We start from the raw sequence: 16,587 nt of genomic DNA, 5'->3' as shown, positions 1-16,587 counted from the left end.
GTTCTAAAGGGCTTTTCAGGCTATGGGGTGTATGAAGGGGTGCTGTTGGGAGGAAAGGCAGGGATGGGTAAGGGCAAACCTGAGTCAAGGAGAAGAGAACAGATAATTTCTGGGGCTGGGGACCAGGGCACTCTTTGAAAATAAATGTGAATGTCTTTGAGATGCACAGGGTTCTAATTCCAGTAAAGGTGTTTCACTAGACACTGAGGATACAGGATACTGAGGACCCACCCCAAACATGGTATCATTGCCTCATTTGAGCCCTCCTGTTCAACAAAGTGTCACAGGTCCCTGAGGTTCTCATGGGAAAAACAACATAAATAACAGCAGGGACTCCTTTTAACTGTATTGAAAATACATTTGTTATCTTGATGAAGTGCACAAATGAGAACATTTCTTTAAAGAGAGAGTTCCATTGAGGCTCAGCATTACTAGGCATCCCCAGGCACCCACAAGGCAGCTATTTCATGTGCCCCTGAGGTTTAGCAGAGCAGCCAACACGTTGGCTGACAGGGCCCAGATTTGCTACCAGATAAGCCAGTGAGACATGCATCATATTTATAGAATACAGAATCACCTATAAAAAAGATGCACATTGGGTAATTACAATGATTTTATTCTGCATTTATCTTTAGTTTATTTCAAGCAAAAAGGAGTGTTTTCAATATCAAGAGGCATGCATATATGTGTGTCTTCCATGCTATTTCTTTTCAATAAGTTGCTTTCATTGCAAATTAAAAGAAATGGAGTTCAGCTCCTTGGTGACCTAGGAGAAAAAAAAAGTAAGAACTAGAATATTATTACTTATTAACAGCGAGGCTCTTGTCATGTATTATCTCAATTACTTTTTATATTAATGATACAGGTAGGTACTTATTGTTGCTTTCAAGTTATATGGGGAAACAGGCTCAGAGAGGGTCAGGTCTGTGGTCATATAGTTAGTAGAGGACAAACACAGTATTTGAACCCAAGTCTATGCTCTGAATCCAGATGTACATGACATTGTAGGGAATACTCCCAAAGGGTAGGGTCTTTGCCTTTCAAACTAAAAAACTAGAATAATCACAATTATAACTGTAGGGAACTGTGTTTTAAATGAATAGGATCTATATTTCCTGGCAGATGATCTCAGAGTCACTTGGAGGCACTGAAAAAAAGCAGAAATGAACCCAAATTCTAGGTGTTCTAGCTATTGGGACTCTGTTCTTTCTCCAGACACTGTGGTTGGCACCTTCACTGTGGATTTTTTTACAATACAGGACCAGGGAGGGTCAGACTGTGGCCTGCACTCCTGCAATACCCAGCCATCTGCCCTGCCGTCTGAGGTACTAGGGCGGTTGTCTTCTTCCTGGAGTCATTTCACTGCTCAGGCCTGAAGGTCGCTGCGGTGCCAGCCAAAGGCTTTGGAGCCCCCGTTGGTGGGCGTGAAGTTGTTCTTAACCACACTCTCAGACCTGCTCAGCCAGCCCGCCATCTTATGGGTCACACAGGTCGCAGTGTTACAGGATCTCTTCTGGGCAGTGATGCTGATTTGCAGGATAGAGAAAAAGAAAAGGCCTGTCAGTGAGAGGCTGAGGGCAGGTGCTACCCCATGGGACCAACATGGTAAAATTACTGCTCCGAGAGGCACCAATGAACTTTAAATATTTTTCCTAAACACGAAATCACCACAGACAATCATAGGGCATTAGGGAAAGTGCCACAGTCACTCCCCATAGACGTTTCCAAGGGTGTCAGAAAACCCAAACGTGCTCTGGGCAACAAGCCATGGAACACAGAACAATAGCAGCCAGTCTTTTCTGTACAAGTAAACGAAAGCTTAACCAAGACTTAGGTGACTAGAGAGATTATGGTGCCATATCCAACCTCATTCTTAAAGATTGTCTAGAAGATGCATCCCATTCACAAGGTACTGAGTACTTCTTAGGAAAAGGAAAATTCCCCTGTCCTCCTGGAAGAGGAAGCGAGTTTGCAGCATCAAGTCTCAGAGGTGCTTAGTGCTCCTGTTTTCACTACCTGAGGTTGTTCACAGGGACCACCCACTATGCCCTGACTCCAGCTACCCGGGGCTAAAGCTACTTGCCAGACAGGTCCCTGTATCCATGAAGTGTGAGATGTGGCCAGAGCAATAACCACCACAGCTCAGGGGTTTTTAGAAATATACTATTATTCCCCCAATGAAAGGCATGTTCAGAAGCAGGACTGAGAAGCTCTGCTATGAAATCCGCAGGTACTTACAGGGCTGCCCTCTCTCTCCTGATCTCTTCCTGAATGATTCTCTCTGGCCTGCTCTCCCTCCTCCCATCTGATGTTCCAGACATCCACTGCCACAAAGAATGCCACTGATACTAGCCCAAAGAGCAACCAGAGAAGACCACATGCATCAAGTTACAGGAACAAAGGAATTAGAAAGGAGAGGAAGAGGTTGAGTAGGCCCCTTGAGGCATGCCAACATGAGGGGTCATGGTCTTTCTCCAATACTCTGGCCATGACCCATTTCTTGCCAGGCATTCTGACCCCAGTTTTAGTTAAGGGGAATGTGTAAAACTTGTTGAGGTCCTATGTGTATGTGCCCAGGACACAGGTGCTCAGATTATTGCACTGCTTAGTTCTGGACCTGTCCAGGCTACAGGGAAAAGTCAGGCTAGACAATACCATGCACCAGGGCTGCCCCTGCAGGCAGTCATGCAGAAGGTTAGAATAGGGAGAGGGCACCTGGAACAAAAGCAGAGGGGCAGGAATGGGGGCAGCTCACGCATCCTCCATTAGGAGAACACAGAGGTTCACTGAGCCAGGGCAGTGTGGGGAAGGGCTGCGGGGGGAAGGGGTGACCTTTTCTGGCATTCCACATGCTGCTCAGTCCTTCTTGCTCTGCAGAGAGGTTCTTAGGGCAGATACAGGTGCAGCACATACCTCTGCCCAGGTACGGCCAGGTCAGGAGCTGGTGTGAGCTCCAAGCTCAGGGTGCACAAGGAGGTGAGGCTGGGGAAGGGTGTCTGGTCCAGTGAGAACATGCACATCTCCACAGATTCTACACATCTAAAGGCCCTGGACCTACCTCAGACACTGTGCTACCTGACAACATCCTTTGTAAGGGCTCTGGCTTCACCTTGCAAATGTGCAATGAAGATGCCTTGCAGGTGTGAAAGAATATCATGTGCAGGTTAACAAGGAGGGGCTAGATTTATAGAATCCCCTGAGATACATGGGATTCATTCCCTGGCTTTACGAGGCTAAACTCCTCCAGTGCTGGGAAGTATCCTCAGTACTGCCAGACAATTTCCGGAGTGAGGAGTTCCACAGCTTCCCCCACTGCTTTTAGAAAGGGATCTTTGTACCTGTGGTGCAACCATAGTTCCTTCACATGACCTCTGTCTTCAGTGGAGCCTGTAGAAGAGGTGGGCCCCAGGCCAAGGTGAACAGTGACTGCTTGCTGGCTGCCTATCCAGCTATGTTCTCTCCTACCTGTCAGGATACATCTTCCTGGTAAGCCAGGGGAGAGGGTAAGTGCTGAGCAGAGGGCAGAGCCTTAACCTGAAGCCCTCCTGTCTCTTGCTTCAGCTCACAGGCCTTCATCTGCACATAATCGTTCATCATTGCAGCCAGTAGGAGGCGCATTTCCTTATTGGTGAGTGTAGCGGGATCAAAGCCATTCTCCAAGGCCCACCTAGGGAAGGGGAGCAAGCACAATCCTGGCTCTGAGTCCCTGCCTACCCCCACCCCCAGGATTAGCAGCCAGGTTTCCTGGTTTCTGTATCTTCCCCTGAGGATGTGGCTGCCCCAACTGCCAACGGAAGAAATGAGGCCATTGTCTATCCCAAAATGCTGCTTCACCAGGAGTTAGGCTCTGGTGTGACCTCAAAGAAATGGTTTGCTGGCAACTGATGGTTAGATTTTCAGGAATTTTTTGACCTTAGTGTTTTAAATGCAGCCATTATTAAAAATTAAATGATAATGATAATTTGAATCTGCAAATGGTTTCAGTTTAATAAATATAATTTGAATGAGGATGAGAAATTAGATGAATAGATCACATATCAGATTTAATAACAAATTTATTGGCCAAGTAATTAGCAGACTAGGATGAAATCCATTTCTCAAATTATGGTTAAGTTAGTAAATAGCTTTGCTAAAGATAAAAGTGTTTGATAAAAAGCAACAAAAGTATATTGTGAGGTTCAATGAGTTATATGAAATTTATAATAACTAGTACTGTATATGTTATGTCTATTTGTAAACTGTGTGCTACACATCTTTTTATGATAAACTTATATATAAGTGTACATTTGTACATTACCACCACCCATCCCCCCACCTCCACCCACCAGGAGCCAGTTGCTAAAGGTTCAGCACAAGCACAACTGAGAACACAGAACTGTATGATTCCAGAGGCCATAGGAGGTGAGAGTGCTCCTGGCAGGGCTGTCTCACCTGAATGGCGCTGCCTGGAGCATACCTGCCTGGTTCAGGACTAGAATGCTGAGGACCAGGAACGGGGGGAACTTCCAGAAGCCCATGGCACCTTTCTGCAAGGGGAAAATGACATCACCACCTGCAGCAGTTCAAGTTCTGTGAGCCCACAGACCCAGGCTCTGATTCTGTCTCTGACTCTAACTCCCTGGCATCCTGACTTCAGGTTGGACATGTCACTTCCCTTCACCATCATTTCCTTCTCAGCCAAGTGGACTGCTGTAAGATCCAGTAAGCCTGTAGCATGCTTGGCTTAGCAAAGAAACCTAGTGGGACAACTGGGTGAGGAGGTCTCAGTCCGTAGCCCCCTCCCTGTCAGTCACTCCACACATTTTCACATACAACCTGTTGGCCAGGACTCCTGGAGGACAGACTCCAAGTACCTGTCACCACAGCTTTTCCCACTGTGCAACCCAGAGCTGTCCTGGTGTGGGGCTTTTGCTCATACCTGGTTGGGGGAGGTGGGTAGGGAGGACATATCTCTGTGGTTGGAATCCCTGAGAAACTGAAGAACCAAATTCTACTGCTCAGCTGCTTCAAAGAGTACCTTTGGCAAAGAGTACCCTGTGAGAAGCAAGCTGGCAGAGTCTTAATTTGGAACCCAGGACTTAAATGGGGGAAAAAAGCTCCCAGAACCTGCCACTGGGGCTTGCGTTTGACGGTTACCTGCCCCTCAGTCACTGCACCTGTTTGCCATCCGCTTGTGCTGGCCCAGGTTCCGAACCCATTTCCCACGGACCATTAGGCGAGGGATGTGATCCATGAGCACACTGTCCGCACAAAGCCATTCCTGCGTCCTGCTCTATGGGTGGTGCCTGGGGAGCTCCAGCATCCCGAAATTGACCTAAGCACGTGTGCCGCAGGAGACAGAGAGACTGGAGCCCGCCTCAGTGAGGGGAGAGTGGAGCAGAGTCCCCGGACTGAAACCATGCGGTGTTACCTGTGGAAGGATCCTGGGATGAATCGCGGAGTAACACAAATTGTGTGATGAAAAGACCTAGACAGAAGTGGACAGAGACCCTGAATCATGAAATGTCTAGAGTAACCCTCTGGCATTTATTTTACTTCTCTACAGTCCTACTAGGTGTGGGGTAATGTTGGAACATAGGTGGTCATTAGATCATGTATAGCTTATATTAGGAAAGTCATTCTACTGATTTGGCCTCTTTATAAGTCTAGAAAGTAGTAAATAAAGTAAAATAGCTGTGAGGCACCTTCCAGTCTTATTCTTTTATTTTATTAAAATGGGGGTGGGAGGGGTGAAGGAGGTGGGTATAGAAGAAAAAAGAACAACTGAAGGACATTGTGTGATGGCAATGAGATTTACTTGGAGGTTAGTTGGGAGACATTGATAATGCTTATTGTATTTTAATTTTGAGAGGAACGCCAGCCTGAGCTGCTGGTAAGTGCTTCTGGAAGAAGCAGTCTTCAAGGAAGCCACCTTTCAGTCAAATATAAAATGGGGCTGGTACCTTGTTTTCTTCCTGTGTTTTACAGCTCACGCCCTCATGAGGAATTTTATTCCCTCACACTGTTTCATCCATTCTCTTCAGTAAGCATGCTTATCCACATCTATGATGGTCCCTGGTCAGTTTTAGAAGCACACAGAAGCTACTCTAGATATTTTAAGCAGAAAGGCATTTCATACAGGGACTAGATGTTAAAAAATAATGTGTATAGTTCCGGAAGATGCTACATTTACCATAACCAAAAGGTGGAGACTGAGAAGTCCACACACTTGAACTGTAGACATGAAAAAAGCCCCATGGAGCCTGTGATTCAGGGATCAGGACGCTGCCCTGGTGCTGCCACAACTACCTTTCAACACCACTGACATCCTGGACCCAGGGATGCTGCTGTCGAACCCCTGGCTTCTTGACTGCTTGCCAACAGAAAACAGAAGAGCAGGAAGATAGAACTCTGACTCTGCCTTCCAATTCTCACATGAGATATCTAATTGGAAAAAAATTGCATTCAGACACTGCCTTTAAGGAAGTGTGGGAAAAATCAATGTAATCCATCACACTAACAGACTAAAAATGAAAAATCACATGATAGTATTAATAGATGCAGAAAAGGCATTTGACAAAATCCAACACCCATTTATGATAAAAACTCAGAAAACTAGCAATAGAGGGGAACTTCCTCAACTTGATAAAGACTACAAAAACCCTGCAGTAGCTTTATACTTAATGGTGAGAGACTCGAAGCTTTCCCACTAAGAGCAGGTACAACAATGCCCTGTTTTACTACTCCTTTTCAGAGTCATACTGGAAGTCCTTGCTAGTGTAAAAAGGAGATAAAAGGTATACAGGTTGGAAAGAAAGACAAAACAAAAAAACACCCAAAAGAAACAAAAAAAATCTCCTCCTGGAGCTAATAAGTGATTATAGCAAGGTTGCAAAATACAAAGTTAACATACAGAAGTCAATGTTTTTCCTATATACCAACAATGGACAAGTGGGATTTGAAATTAAAAACATAATACTGGTTACATTAGCACCACCCAAAATAAAATAGGTATAAAGCTAACAGAATATGTACAAGATCTGTATAAGGAGAACTACAAAACTAATAAAAGAAATCAAATAATAGCTAATAAATGGAGAAATATTCCATGTTCATTGAGAGGAAGACTCAATATTGTCAAGATGTCAGCTCTTCCCAACTTAGTTGATCTACAGATTCAATGCAGTCCCAATTAAATCCCAGCAAGTTATTTTATGAAAGTTGACAAACTGATTCTACAGTTTATTTATTTTTGGCTGTGCCATGTGGCATGCGGGATCTTAGTTCTCCGACCAGGGATCAAACCCATGCCCCCAGCAGTGGAAGTACAGTCTTAACCACTGGAACAGTAGGGAAGTCTCTGATTCTACAGTTTATTAGGAGAAGCAAAAGAACCAGAATAGTCAACGCAATCTTGAAGGAGAAGTACAAAGTTGGAGGATTGATGCTGCTTGACTTTAAAACTTACTATAAAGCTACAGTAATCAAGACAGTGTGGTATTGGTGAAAGAATAGACAAATAGATCAATGGAACAGAATAGAGAGCTTGGAAATAGACCCCCCATAATATAATCATCTGATCTTTGACAAAGTAACAAAGGCAATGCAAAAGAAGTATGGGTGGTGTTTTTGTTTTCCAGTTGACTGGGAGAGTTGGAAGAAACCATTTTCATTATAATAGCCAAGTGCTGTGAATATTCTCAGCCTGTCACAGTTAAGGCTTAAACCAAAGGAGTGGATCTCTAATAATGGAACTTCATCTATCAGTGAGAGAAAGTATTTTTTCTCTTAGTGCTGGAAGGGCTTTTCAGATCTTAACACGTAAATGATCCTTTACCAACTTTACCTTTGGCCTTCTGGTACCTTACGGTTATGACTATCCAGTAGAGAACAAAACCCTCACTTTTCTATTTATCACTACTCAGGAATGTGTTATGTTCTCATATGTAATTTTGTAATTGAGATGATCAACTAGGTTGTCCCACCTCAGGCTCTTACTATCCTCCATTGTGGTGAAACACAACTCTGAGTGCACATAATGGAATGTGCAAAGGAGGCACATCTGTGCTGGTTGTACAGTCTGCACTGCAGGAGCTCTGTGGGGGCAAGCACCAAGTCCCAGGCCAGAGCCACAGCCATCCAAGAACTGGCAAGGAGCCCAGGAGACACTCTCACCTGATGCTGCTCCTCAGGATGAGTCTTGGAGGGACGGTTTTCAAAGGGCAAGAAAGAGGCTCTCACTGCTGCACTCTCCTCTACTGTAAGTGTTACCATTCTGCACACAGAAATGTCAGAGCCCTAGACAGGGTATTCACATTTCTCCAGACACCCATCCCACCCTGCATCCTGAAGATGGGATCCTTGCCATGAAACAGTGAAGTCTTTCACTTCATCTTTCACAAAACATCCTCGTTGTGATCAAATCCATAGACAAACATTATCAACTGTTTTCTGTCACTCTAAGAGCAAATGTAGGGGGCTGTTTCTATTTTCTGAGCACTGAGAGAACATAATATATGATTACAAGGAAAGCTTTATGTTCTGAGAGACTTTTAGTGATTCTTGAGACCACCCCTCCTTACTATCCCCCAAGGGGAGGTGAGGATGGGGGAGGAGGCATCTCATCAGTGCTGTTAGACTGCTTGAGCCATGGATCAAGTTCCCCTTTGCTAATGTAGCCAAGGGAAGAATGCCAAAGAAGGAATGCTCCTTAATTTAAGTGAACTGGAGGTATTTACAGAATGGAAATCAATCTGTTTTGAAATTTAAAAAATGATCTGACCAAGGATCCTCTCCTGATCGATATTATGGTTAGATTAGAGTTTACTGATATGGATTTCAGGCAAGGATGACCTCAGGATCATCCTTTTTGGATCTTCTCCCTCCTTCTCCTGCCTCCTTCTTCACGTAAGGTTCAATCTGAATGGTGTTCTCATAGGAACTTTCTAATGGCCTGACCCTAGGCTGTTACTTATTTTGACAACATCCTGACCAAAGGCCTTATCTTGGAACATCAGGCAGCTTGAGGGGCAGTGAAGAAATCCTGATTTGGGACTATTATATAGACCTTTGTTATATAAACCTTTGTAATTGTTGCCAAAACAATTGTAAAACATGGCTTATGTTAATCAATGAATCTTATTGAAACCGTGGTCTAGAATTCCAGGAAAAATTGACATCTAGAGGTCAAAAAATTAAAGACAAAGATACACTTATGTCTTTGTTCAGGCTGCTGTAACAGACTACCATGGACTGGGTGGCTTTTAAACAACAAAAATTTATTTCTTACCATTTTGGAGGCTGGGAAGTCCAAGATTAAGGTACTGGCAGATTTGGTGTCTGGTGAGAGCCCACTTGCTGGTTCATACATAGATGGCTGTCTTCTCGCATGGCAGAGGGGCAAAGGAGCTCTCTAAGGTCTCTTTTATAAGGGCACTAATCCCATTCATGAGAGCTCCACCCTCAAGAGCTAATCACCTTCCAAAGGCTCTACCGCAAAACCAGTTGGGTGACCTTGGCTTATGCTTAGTGTCCCAGTGGGGCTATTAATACCACCCCCTTTCACTCTCAGAAGGATACCAGTATGGACAGTGTCTTAGTCCATTTGGGCTTCTGTAACAAATTACCACAGACTGGTTAGCTAGTAATCAACAGAAATTTATTGCTCACATTCCTGTATTCTGGAAGTCCAAGATCAAGGTGCCAGCATGGTCAAGTGGGGGTTCGCTTCCTGGTTAAATATATGGTTGTCTTGTTGCTGTATCCTCACGTGGTGGAAGAGGATAGGGATCTCTCTGGAGCCTCTTTATAAGGCACTAATTCCATTTATGAGGGCTCCAATCTCATGGCTTAAGTATCTCCCAAAGGCTCCACATACTAATATCATCACATTGGGTATTGTGTATGGACACAAACATTTCAGACCATAGGCAACAATAAATCTTATTGTTGCCTAATAAATACGTCATTAGTCTAGGGTATGTGGTCAGTCAGTGTAAACTCTGTGATGGTATCATCATTAGATGAGACCTAGTACTATAGAAGACAGGAGAAATAGACTGCACTGGAGGTGAAAAGAAGGAAGACAGATCCCATAAAAAGATAAAGCTGCGGATAGGCAAGCCCTTTATCCTCTAGGCAACAGAATCTACTACACCTCTGATATCTGAAATAAATATGTCAAATATGAGAGGTATGTGAAGTATTTGAATGAGAATGTGTAATTTATTAGGATACATATTTATCATTATTCATCCTTTACTAAGTGCAATTTTTTAGCTGCTGGAAATAGAAAAATGAACAAGAAAAGGATTCTGCCCTCAGGGAATACTAGATCTACTTCAGTGTGTATTAACAAGCTCTCTTCAATCTTGGAGTCATTTTCATAAGCCCAAGTTACAGAAAATCTTTACTTCCCAAATCACTTCCCTCAAGGAACTCTACCACATACTTAGAAAAGGTCTTGAACTCCTGATATATTTATAAAAGCATGGAACATAAAAATGAAATCAAAAAATTTTAGGCAATCATCTAGAATTTTCTATCCAGCAAAACTCTGAATATTCTGTAATGATGTAAATATTCTGTACTTGTGCTGTCTGATGCCATAGCCACTAGCCACGTGTAGTTATTGAACACTTGATATTGGCTAGGGCAACTGGGCAACTGATTTTTAAATGTTATTGAATTTAAATATAAATTGCCACATAGCTAGTGGGTACTGTTTTGGACAGTACAGATTCTAGACCTTTTTTGATTCTCAGTTAAAATAGTCAAGTTTTTTGCTCTTTTTACTTGGATGTTTTAGCACTGTAGGGGTATGACATATGTCCTAAATGAAAGTGGGTAAATCACAGGAATGACAATTCTACAATCTCCATATTTAATGAGAGAAATGTATTTATTCACTCAGTCAAATTAGATTTATTGAGCACAACTGTGTGCTGGGCACAATGATGAGATATGATGTACATGGACTTGCCCCCAGGGGCTTATAGGGCTTCAGGATAAATAATTCATCAGTGCTGGTAATGGGAATCATTTAGTGCCCATATTAGAATATTTTTTTCTACTCTTTTTCCTTTCCCAGACACCAAATCAGATGTATGAGAAGTTTCTGGCTGCTTAAGCCTTAAAGTAAACAGACATCAGGCAATATCTCTGTACTATGAAAAGGGGACTTCCATGTCCTGATGTGACTGAGAATAAGGTATTTAATTTCCTGTCCATTAAAGAAAAATATTGAGAAGCCCAGGCAGGAGAGATTTAGAGGCATTTCTTATGAAGATTAACTTACTGGTGAAGTATTATTTATAAAAATAAGTAAAAAAAGAAATCAAGAAAATGGTAGAGACTTCATCTGTTTTCTTTTCTAATATCTGTACATTGGAGGAAGATGTAATGATATTCCTGGCACGTCATTTTGCCCTTCGGAGCCATCAAACATTGTAGATGTGATTAAGTAGAATTATTTAAATATGGTCATATATCTTTACCTTTCTGGTCAATCACAAGTTCTGGTTATTTTTTTTTTAATAAAGAGTTTTTGTTTTTGGTTTTTTAAAATGTAACCCAAGTGTCCCAAAGTCCCCAGGCCTCTTGGGGTCATTCTTTTATTTAATATTCAAATAAAAATGGCTTAAGCTCCCATTCTACATAATAGCAAGTTCTATTTTTAACATACCTTTCCTTTAAGTTTAACTTTTTTTCTTTCTTTTTTTTTTTTTTTTTAAATCCATGCTTATGTTCCTTAAAAGGATTGGAAAAGGGAGGGAGGGGTTTTTGGAAGTATTTTTAAGAGGCCCCGAGCAACTGAGCCCATCATTACATTAAGCCCTAATTTTCGTCTTCCCTAGAGGATACTGTATCTTCGTAGGGCAGCTGGCTAGAATTCAGGATTGTCACTTAACTGAGAACAGGGTGAATCCAGTACTGATGAACTGTTTTCATGAAGCCTGAGTAGTACTGTAAGATCCAGGCCCCTGGGGAATCTTTGTTGAAAGAGAGCCTAAAGACCCACCTGTAGTTTTTCCACACTAAGCCAGTAATCCCTTGTATTTGGGGGGGGGAGGGGCAGATAAGATCATCCTCATCCGTTTTAGGAGCCAGGGCCTGAGGTGGCTAACCTCTATATTGTTGTTTTTTTACGTTATTCTTTTTTTTTAAATGATGTATAGTTGATTTACAATGTTGTCTGAGTTTCAGGTGTACAGCAAAGTGATTCAGATATATATAATATATATATTCTTACATATATGTATATATAATATATTCACATACATATATTTTTTTCTTTTTATATTCATATACATATATATATTCTTTTTCAGATTCTTTCCATTATAGGTTATTACAAGATATTGAATATAGTTCCCTGTGCTATGCAATAGGTTCTTGTCATTTATCTATTTTATATATAGTAGCATGTATATGTTAATCCCAAATTCCTAATTTATCCCTCCTCTCCACCTTTCCCCTTTGGTAACCATAAATCTGTTTTCTGTGTCTGTGAGTCTTTTTCTGTTTTGGAAATAAGTTCATTTGTATCATTTTTTAAGAATCCACGTATATGTGTTATTTTATGATGTTTGTCTTTCTCTTCCTGACTTCACTTAGTATGATAATCTCTAGGTCCGTCCATGTTGCTGCAACTGGCATTAGTTCACTATTTTTTATGGCTGAGAAATATTCCATTGTATATATATATGCCACATCTTTATCCATTCATTTGTCGATGGACGCTTAGGTTGCTTCCATGTCTTGGCTATTGTAAATAGTGCTTCTATCAACACTGGGGTGCATGTATCTTTTCAAGTTAGAGTTTTTGTCTTTTCCGGATATATGCCCAGGAGTGAAATTGCTGGCTCATATGGTAACTCTATTTTTAATTTTTTAAGGAATCTCCATAGTGTTTTCCATAGTGGCTGTGCCAATTTACATTCCCATCAACAGTATTGGAGGGTTTCCTTTTCTCCACACTGTCTCCAGCATTTATTATTCGTAGAATTTTTGATGATGGCCATTCCGACCGATGTGAAGTGACACCTCATTGAAGTTTTGATTTGCATTTCTCTAATAATTAGGGATGTTGAGCATCTTTTCATGTGCCTCTTGGCCATCTGTATGCCTTCTTTTGGAGAAATGTCTGTTTAGGTCTTCTGCCCATTTTTTGATTGACTTGTTAGTTTTTTTGATGTTGAGCTGTATGAGCTGTTTGTATATTAAGAAAAAATTTTAAGTAACATAGAATACAAAGAAAGCAACAGTTTATTCAAAATGGCCAGAAATAACAAGGTTTAGCATTTGGTAAGAATAATTCCAAACACAACTTTATACCCATAATCAGACAAAACTATGGATACGTAGGTGGTAGGTTAAGTAGATACATAAAAACAGTTTTATAAACTAGAATCATACTGTACATGCCTTTTAAATGTATTATATTTATCATACTTGAATTGAATAGAAAAAATAAGCTGAAGAAATAGCTGAATTGCAGATATTTCTTTAACAAAGTGATCATAAATTATTATGAATTGAAGCTATACTTTTTTCCCCATTAATTTCTTTTACTGAGTTATAATTTACATAGAGTAAAATGTAAAATGTACCTTTTCTTAGGTAAAGAGTTCTATTAATTTTTTTAGAACATTTAATTTTTAGAGCAGTTTTAGGTTTACAAAAAAGTTGAGAGGAAGGTACAAAGATTTCTCATCAGCCGTCTGCCCCCACGCACACTAGCCTCCCCCATTGTTAACATCACTCACCAGAAAGGTACTTTTTTTTTTTTTAACCAAGGATGAACCTACATTGATATATCATAATCACCCAAAGTCCATAGTTTACCTTAGGGTTCACTCTTGGTGTTAATACATTCTGTGGGTTTGGACAAAAATACAACAACGCATATTTGCCACTATATCATACAGAGTATTTTCACTGTCCTAAAAGTATGAAACTATATTTTCCATTTTTTTTTTTACTGCATGTTCCTTTCCAGTAGGAAAACAAAATTTAATTAAAAGAAAGCTTGAAATATGCATATTTAAAGCAAAGCCTTGCATAAAATGTGCCACATAATTTTAGGAGAAATTTTATTGAGAATAAGATGTTATATATCCCTTTGCCATTTTCCCCTCAATTTTATTAAGGTCTAACTTACATATAATCAAATGCACTCATTTTAAAAATATAGTTTGATGAGTTTTGACAAATGTATACACCCATATCATCACCAACATATTCAAGATATAAAACATTTCCATCACCCCCAAAGTTCTTTCTTCCCTTTCCCAGCCAATCCCTCTTTCCTACACCCTACAACCAGTGATTTGCTGTCTGTCATAGATTAGATTAGTTTTCTAGAGTCTCCAATAAATGGAACCATACAGTATCTACTCCTTTATCTGGCTTCTTTTGGGAACTTATCCATGTTATGTGTATCAGTAGTTTGTTTCTTTTTACTGCTGAGTGTAGTTCATTGTATGAATATGCCATATTTTGTTTATCCATTCACTTACTGATAGTCATTTAACTGTTTGCATTTTTTGTCTGTCATTAAAAAAAAAACTCCTGTAAACATTCTTGTATATATTTTTTTGGGTGTAAAAATATGTTTTAATTTTTCTTGGATAAATACTTAGAGTGTAGTTGCTAGGTCATATGGGAAGTATATGTTTAGTTTTACAAGAAGGTGCTAAACCATTTTCCATTATTATAACATTTTACATTCCCACCAACTATGTACAAGGATTTTACTTTCTCCGCATCCTCACAAACACTTGGCATTGTTCATTTTTAAAAATTTTAGCCATTCTCCTGATTTTGTATCTGATTGTGGTTTTAATTTGCATTTTCCATATGACTAATGACATTAGCTACTTCTGATGTGCTTATTGGCCATTTGCATAGCTTCTTTTGGAAAGTGTTTTTTCAAATCTTTTGCCGTTTTTTAATTGAGATTTTGTCTTCTAACATTGAATTGTAAGAGTTCTTTATATGTCTATATATGTTGGATACTAGTCCTTTGTCAGATATATGTATCATGAATATTTTCTGCCAGCCTATGGCTTTATTTTAATGCTGCCTTTCAAAAAGTAGATTTTAGTTTTTATAAAGTCCAATGTTTCATGTTTTTTGTACCTTATTTAAAGAAATCTTCAACTACTCAAAGCTTGCAAGAATTTCTCCTATGTTTTCGTTAAATTTTATCGCTTTAGTTTTTATGTTTAGGTCTATGTTCTACTTGAAGTTAATATTTGAGTATCTTTGAGATCAAGATTTCTTTTTTTACCATATGGTTGGCCAGTTGTTCCAGCACCATTTGTTGAAAAGATTATCAATTTCCCATTGAATTGCCCGGAACTTTTGTCAAAAATCAGTTGACCACATATGTGTGTCTATTTCTGGATTATCTATTTGGTTGTTTTGTTCTATATGATTATCTTCACTACATCACCACACTGTTATAATTACTGTAGTTTTATATTAAGTCTTGAAATCAGGTAGTGTAAGTCTTCCCAACTGAATCTTCTTCAAAATGGTTTTGGCTAGTCTAGCTCCTTTACAGTTCCATTTAAATTGTCAATTTTGAAAAAAATTCTATTGGTAGTTTGATTGGCATAGCACTGAATTTATAGATCAACTTGGGAAGAATTAAAATCTTAGTGATATTGTCTATTCCAATCCATGAACTCGATACATCTCTTCATTTATTTGGGACTTCTTTAGACCTTCTCAGGAGTGTTTTGTAGTTTTCACTAAAAGTTTGTCTGTGTTTTACATTTGTTGATGTTATTGTAAATTTCAATTCCCAGTTGTTAATTATTTGAATATGGAAACAAATTGTTTACCTCTCTGAGTGCTTTACATGAATCCTCTTTCATGTGCTGCATTTTAATTATGATTTAGTTCAGAATATTTTCTTGTTTTCCCTATGATTTATTCTTTGAGCTATGGGTTCACATGAATTATAAAATTTAATCCCCCAATATTTGGGTATTTTGAGATTTCTTTTTAGTTAATAATTTCTAATTCCCTTTTGATTTCAGTCTTTTAAAATGTATTGAGACTTAGCTAATGGCCTAGCATCTGTTCTATATTGATAAATGCTCCATGAGCACTTAAAAAGGAGATATAGTCTGCTACTGATGGGTAGTTTTCTAGAAATGTCCACTAGTTCAAGTTCTTTGATAGTGTCATTCAATTCTTCTATATTCCTATCGATTTCTGTACTTTTAATATTAATTACTGAGAGAAGAGTTTTGGAATCTACAGCTATAATTTTAGATTTATTTTTCTTTCAATATTATCATGGTTTAGTTCTGTGTATTTTAAAACTTTACTATTATCCCTTCAAGAATTTTTTTCTCTTCTCCTTTTCATCTCTTTCTAAGACCCCAATTACATGTGTGCTAGACTGCTCGATACTGTTTCACAGATTACTTACACTCTCCTATTTATTTTTATTTTTTTCCCCTGAGTACTTCATTTTGGATATTTTCTATTCCTTTGTCTCCTAGTTCACTAACCTTTTTATCTTTTATGTCTAATTTATGGTTTATTTAATTCAGTGTAATTTTCACTTCATGTATTTTATTTTTCTTCCCT

General features: G+C 39.6%; 1 protein-coding gene across 1 annotated transcript in view; it reads right to left on the bottom strand.

Annotated features, from left to right (window-relative positions):
• Nucleotides 1–1,306: 1,306 nt before the first annotated feature.
• Nucleotides 1,307–16,587, bottom strand: part of LOC111165269 (uncharacterized) — an 80,364-nt gene continuing 65,083 nt past the window's right edge. The window contains 5 exon segments of the mRNA XM_089915857.1: nucleotides 1,307–1,413; nucleotides 1,415–1,637; nucleotides 2,914–2,996; nucleotides 3,478–3,784; nucleotides 4,432–4,552. Of these exon segments, the coding sequence (XP_089771983.1) occupies nucleotides 1,360–1,413; nucleotides 1,415–1,637; nucleotides 2,914–2,996; nucleotides 3,478–3,784; nucleotides 4,432–4,552 (788 nt within the window). The 3' untranslated portion in view covers nucleotides 1,307–1,359.

The sequence above is a fragment of the Delphinapterus leucas genome, chromosome 7 (genome assembly GCF_059928025.1).
Source record: "Delphinapterus leucas isolate spDelLeu-1000000601 "Yukka" chromosome 7, BTC_Dleu_Yukka2, whole genome shotgun sequence".
Taxonomy (NCBI): Eukaryota; Metazoa; Chordata; class Mammalia; order Artiodactyla; family Monodontidae; genus Delphinapterus; species Delphinapterus leucas.
Note: the sequence above shows the minus strand (reverse complement) of the source record. Positions and strands in the feature narration are given on the sequence as shown.